The sequence below is a fragment of the Apium graveolens genome, chromosome 11 (genome assembly GCF_009905375.1).
Source record: "Apium graveolens cultivar Ventura chromosome 11, ASM990537v1, whole genome shotgun sequence".
In the NCBI taxonomy this organism is placed as follows: domain Eukaryota; kingdom Viridiplantae; phylum Streptophyta; class Magnoliopsida; order Apiales; family Apiaceae; genus Apium; species Apium graveolens.
The window spans coordinates 39664872-39670817 of record NC_133657.1 but is presented as its reverse complement, the minus strand read 5'-3'; the positions used below and the strand labels follow the sequence as shown (position 1 = coordinate 39670817).

At 35.8% G+C, this 5946-nt stretch overlaps 1 protein-coding gene across 1 annotated transcript; it reads right to left on the bottom strand.

Annotated features, from left to right (window-relative positions):
- Positions 1-748: 748 nt before the first annotated feature.
- Positions 749-2633, bottom strand: LOC141695465 (uncharacterized). The gene is made up of 8 exons (XM_074499707.1): positions 2586-2633; positions 2073-2345; positions 1884-1984; positions 1448-1609; positions 1222-1324; positions 1073-1114; positions 872-969; positions 749-773 (listed from the first exon to the last, which is right to left on the bottom strand). Exons 1-8 carry the CDS (start codon positions 2631-2633, stop codon positions 749-751), a joined length of 852 nt encoding a protein of 283 aa, XP_074355808.1.
- Between the last annotated feature and the right edge of the window lie 3313 nt (positions 2634-5946).

Below are 5946 nucleotides of genomic sequence, written 5' to 3'. Positions count from 1 at the left end.
GCAATATGATACATTAACATCGAAAAACATGTTAAACTGATGTGTAACTTAACATATTACATCAGTCTTTTATCAGAAATGATGTCGTACCTTTCTTTTTTTAATGAAACCGATGTCTTTGTGTGTGTTTAACATCAGTTCTTTCAAAATGTGATATCTATTATATTGTTTTACATCAGTCATTTCTTGTGAGCTGATATATGTGCCTGCTTATGACATCAGTTTATTGTATGAAATGTCTTATTTGACTATATTTTACATCAGTTATTTTGTTCATGAAGTGATGTTTGTTTATTGTTTTTATTCATGAATCCCCTGTTTCAATCAAATGCCCAAAACCCAAACAAGAGTCATCCAAAAACATACCAACTGCCATTTTACCATTCCAAAACTAACCAAACCAAAACAAACGCAAAAACAAACATACATTCATTGATTTACCATAGATTATACCAAGTACGTACATATATTCACCACCAACCAAACTTCATAATCCAAACAAACTACATAACTGCAAAAGCATGTACTAGACATCCATCATCGATCATTTACATAGTTCATCCTAAACAGAAATTTACCAACTAAAGTTCCCCCATTATATTTATCAACAAAAACCACTAGTAGCTCTTACAAATTCTTACAAATTCAGTCTACATAAAGGAGCTGCAGATTAGGCCTTTTTATAAGAAGGACTCGATATGGCTAAGAGTCTCACATCGAACCTCGTCTAGCTCAGCCTTGGCAACGGTCACCTTTCAATTCTTTGTCGACCACTGAAAAGTGTAACACACAGGAATTAGTAACAATGAATTCTACCACAAATTATATGTACACCAATTATATCAAGAATGAATTAAGCAAAAAAATATACAATTTGACAAATGTCATTTCATTATCCATGGTAATTTTTTTCATATACCACATAACAACATAGCCGCATTCAGTTCCACCGGGCTGTTTAGGGCATCCCTATTTAATTAAAAAAACTCAGACCAATTAATAAGTAAATTAATGCCCCTATCTAACCAAAAAAACTCTGACTAATAAGTAAATTAATGCCCCTGGTTCTTACAGTAATATATCTGATAGTCGGTGCTTTATTTCCCCTTCCAGCCTGAACATTGAACACAATCACAGCCCTGTCATCTTAGCAGTATCAATTACACAAATTGATTGATATCTCAATAATGAAAATAATCACTCGAAATTAAATGCAAATACCTTGATATTGCTTTTTCCAACTCTAGGAAAGGTAGTTGAACGAGGCAGAGGATTGAGTATGAAATCCTCGCCCGCCCAAATCACAACCAATATCCAATGACAGCTATTTTTTATAAATATTTATAATAAACAGAATTAATATCAGAATCATATCATTTTAAATTTCATGCTTATAAATAAATAAATAAAGCGATTTATAATAAATCTGGAGACATATTTTATGTACTTGCTATTATGTGGCATAAAAAAGAGACGATCAAGATTACCCTCTTTAAATCGACTAACCAAATTATCTTCAAAATTGATGTTCAAGGTAAACGAGACTCCGGGATCACAGAAAGCAAATTGCTCCAAATTTTCATTTTCACAAACCATGCAATGCAAGTATCTGCATTGCAAATAAAATGAAATTATAAAAAAACAAGAATATAAATGCAGAAATTATCGACAAGAAGACAAGACAATAATTAAAAAATTTATACTACTCACGCCAAGTATGCAGAAATTGCAGCTTGGCCAATCATTTTAAACTCAAGCAAAGCAATTATGTTTTCATGCAAAATGAAAATCTTTTCTCAACACCAAACACGTACGCATCATACAGGATTTGAATGGAGTTTTTAGTGCACTTCATGAATGCCGTTGCATGTTTATACAATAACCGAAAGCGCTTCAGAACATTTTTATTGATTTCCATATTCTCAAATAAGGACTGAACCTTATGCAAATCAGTTAAAGGATCCTTCCCTTTCCTTTTACTTTTCTGAAAATATTATCAAATTTATTAAAACAAATATAGAGTTAATATAATAGTGCGAGATCCAATAAAACATAGATGTAAAAATATATACCGCGGTAGCAGGGGCATCTGGGAATATGATTAAGTCGCGGGGCCATGAGACATAGGAGCCAATAGCCTGCTCTACTGTTTCAATCTCACCGACTACCGGAACAGGAATCTTGGCTTGTCCTTGGATTGGCCCATCCACTGAGACACGAGCACAACCAGGCTGCATTGGCAATCTGTGAATAGATTTGTTCATGTCATCATCGTCAAACAACAAGCCAAATGCCACCTTATTTTCTATTGTGCCCACAACCAACTCACATTTTCGTGGACCAGCCTACACACATATATATATATTTAACGAGTAACTATGATGAGGAAAAAATTTGGCTAAAGGCGGGGAGCAAAAGGGAGAAGCAGCGGGCTCTAATTTTTTAAAATTGAGCTTTGATATCGGTTATTATGTCAACCGATGTTAAAAGGAAATTGGACATCGATTTATATGTTAACTGATGTAACGTAGTTTTTAAAAGAACAACTTAGACATCACTTTACTCAAAAGCTGATGTAAACATACCAAAAAGACATCACTTTTTTTATGTGATGTAAAAAAGGCTTTTAACATCAGTGACTTTTCTGACTGATGTCTAATATGCGATGTCTAATGCTGATTTTCTAGTAGTGGTGGTAGTGTAAATCATTTGTCTGTTAATTGCAAATCTGCCATGCCTACTTCCATGTGTGTGCCACCTCAATTTCCTAACAAGAATGCCATGCCTCCCATGCCTATGAATGCTATGTCTACACAGAATATGAATGCACAGTTTGCTAACATGCCATTTGCACCTAATCCTTATTATGCTGCATTTAGTATGCCACATATGCCATTTAGCATGCCATACTGGAATAACATGTTTACTAATAGCATGCCATTCCCTGTTGATTATAATATGCATGATAATTCTGTTGCAATGAATGGTTTCAAAGGCCCAACTCAAATGACCAAGGATGAATTTGATATCCCCAAGTCAAATGAGATAAAGCCCAAGAAACAGAAAAAAAAAAGCTAACAAGGCAGGACCCAAGGAAACTTGGGTACCAAAATCAACTTGATTTAATTTTGATATGTGCAGGGAAACAGAAAGAATCTTTGGTACTTGGATAGTGGTTGTTCAAGACACATGACTGGTGATTCTACCCTACTCACAGAGTTTAAGGAGAGAGCTGGCCCAAGTATTACTTTTGGAGATGACAGCAAGGGTTATACTGTGGGATATGGCTTGATTTCAAAGGACAATGTCATCATTGATGAGGTTGCCTTAGTGGATGGTCTCAAACACAATTTGTTGAGTATCAGCCAGCTATGTGATAAAGGTAACTTAGTAACCTTCAACTCAGAAGCCTGTGTTGTGACTAATAAAAGAAGCAACAAAGTGGTTCTCACTGGTATGAGAAAAGGAAATGTGTACCTAGTTGATTTCAACTCATCTAATGCATAATCTGTTACTTGTCTTCTCGGCAAAGCAAGTCAAGATGAAAGTTGGCTATGGCACAAGAAACTATCCCATTTAAACTTCAAGACCATGAATGAGCTAGTACAGAAAGAACTGGTTAGAGGCATTCCTCTAGTGGAGTTTTCTAAGGATGGACTGTGTGATGCCTACCAAAAAAGGGAAGCAGATCAAAGCATCATTCAGGAAGAAACTTGATTCAACAATTGAAGAACCTTTGCAACTGCTACACATGGATTTGTTTGGACCAGTCAATGTGTTCTCTATCTCAAGGAAAAGATTTTTCCTAGTAATTGTAGATGATTTCTCAAAGTTCTCTTGGACATATTTCCTAAAGTCTAAAGATGAGGCCAGTGAAATCATCATCAATCACATAAGGCAAGTCAATAATCATCCTGATTTCAAGGTTAGAAGAATCAGGAGTGACAATGGAACTGAGTTCAGGAATTCTATCATGAGAGCATTTTGTGAGGAAAATGGGATTCTGCTTGAGTTTTCAGTAACAAGAACTCCACAACAGAATGGAGTAGTGGAAAGGAAGAACAGATCACTTATTGAAGCTGCAAGGACAATGCTTGAAGAATCTAAACTGCCAACATATTTTTGGGCTGAAGCTGTTAATACTGCATGCTACACTCAGAATATTTCCTTGGTTAATCAAGCAAGATGCATGAATCCCTATCAATTGTTCAAGAACAAGAAGCCAACTCTAAATTTTCTTCATGTCTTTGGCTGCAAGTGCTATATTCTGAGAAATCAAACTGATCAGAATGGGAAGTTTGATGCTAAAGCAGATGAAGGAATTTTTGTTGGATATGATGTTGGTAAAGCATATAGAGTCTACAATCTAAGAACCAACATTGTTGTGGAATCAATACATGTTGTGTTTGATTATAAAAAGATTGAAGGACTGCAAGATGGAGATTACCATGAGAGCCTCAAATTCGACAATGTGGAGATGGTTAGTGATGATAGTGATGATGAAAGTGATCAAGAAACTGTATCTAAGGATGATGCAGAAAAATCCACTACCAATGAAGCACAAAACTCAACATCTGTCGAGTTGCATAATGCTTCATCCGTCGGAAGGCAATCTGTGTTATCCATCGGGAGACAACCAGCCTCATCCGTCGGTACTCAAAACTCACCATCCGTCTGGTTATCAAGAGAAGCTGGAAATCAAGATAGATCACCTGTAGAAAGATCCCCTTTCTCAAATTAAAGATCCACAAACTCAGGGGGAGTTTCTAACAATCAAAACTCAATCACACATCAAGACAACAATGAGGCCTCTTCATCTAGAGCTAATCTACCTCAACAAAGAAAATGGACAAAAGATCACCCCTTTGAGCTTATTATTGGTGATGTTTCTTATAGAGTTCAAACAAGAAGAGAAACTCAAGAAGAATGTCTATACAGTAGCTTTCTTTCCAAGAAAGAGCCAAAGAAGGTAGAAGAAGCTTTGTTGGATCCTGATTGGATTTTAGCAATGCAGGAGGAGCTAAACCAATTTGAAAGGAATAATGTATGGAAGCTGGTGCCCAAGCCTAAAGGAAAGAATCCAATAGACACCAAATGGGTATTCAGAAACAAGATGGATGAAAATGGCATAGTAGTCAGGAACAAAGCTAGATTGGTTGCTAAGGGCTATTGTCAACAAGAGAGAATAGAACATTTGCTCATGTTGCAAGACTTGAAGCCATCATAATTTTCTTAGCCTATGCAGCCCATGCCAATTTCAAGGTCTATCAAATGGATGTCAAAAGTGCCTTTCTGAATGAAGATTTGGAGGAGGAAGTCTATGTCAGTCAACCTCCTGGTTTTGAAGATCCAAATTTTCCAGAACATGTCTATTATCTTTTGAAAGCACTTTATGGACTGAAGCAAGCACCTAGAGCCTGGTATGACACTTTATCAAAGTTCCTTGTGGAAAACCATTTCACAAGAGGTACTGTAGATAAAACTTTAGTCCTTAGAAATGTTAATGGCTCTAGTATACTTGTTCAAATTTATGTAGATGATATTATTTTTGGCTCTACAGATGAGAAACTTTGCAAAAAGTTTGCCAAATTGATGCAAAGTAAGTATGAAATGAGTATGATGGGAGAACTGACTTACTTTCTTGGTTTACATGTTAAGCAAGCTAGTGATGGAATATTCATTAGTCAAACTAAATATATCTTTGATCTTTTAAAGAAGTTTGATCTAGTGGATTGCACATCTACAAAAACTCTCATGGCCATTGCAACTAAGCTTGAATTAAACACTACTGAAAAGTCTGTGGACATTTCAAGTTATAGGGGCATGGTTGGCTTACGGTTGGCTTACTTTTGTACTTAACAGCAAGTAGGCCAGATATAATGTTTGCTACATGTTTATGTTCTAGATTTCAGGCTGATCTTAGATAATCTCACTTAATAGCTATTA

Excerpts from the sequence above, each read along its gene's own strand:
- LOC141695465 (XM_074499707.1), bottom strand. The coding sequence starts at position 2,633 with ATGTTAAAAGCCTTTTTTACATCACATAAAAAAAGTGATGTCTTTTTG. Across the intron at positions 1,325-1,447 it reads TTTATGCCACATAATAGCAA|CTGTCATTGGATATTGGTTG; the intron begins GTACATAAAATA and ends TATAAAAAATAG. Across the intron at positions 970-1,072 it reads CGACTATCAGATATATTACT|GGATGCCCTAAACAGCCCGG; the intron begins GTAAGAACCAGG and ends TTAATTAAATAG.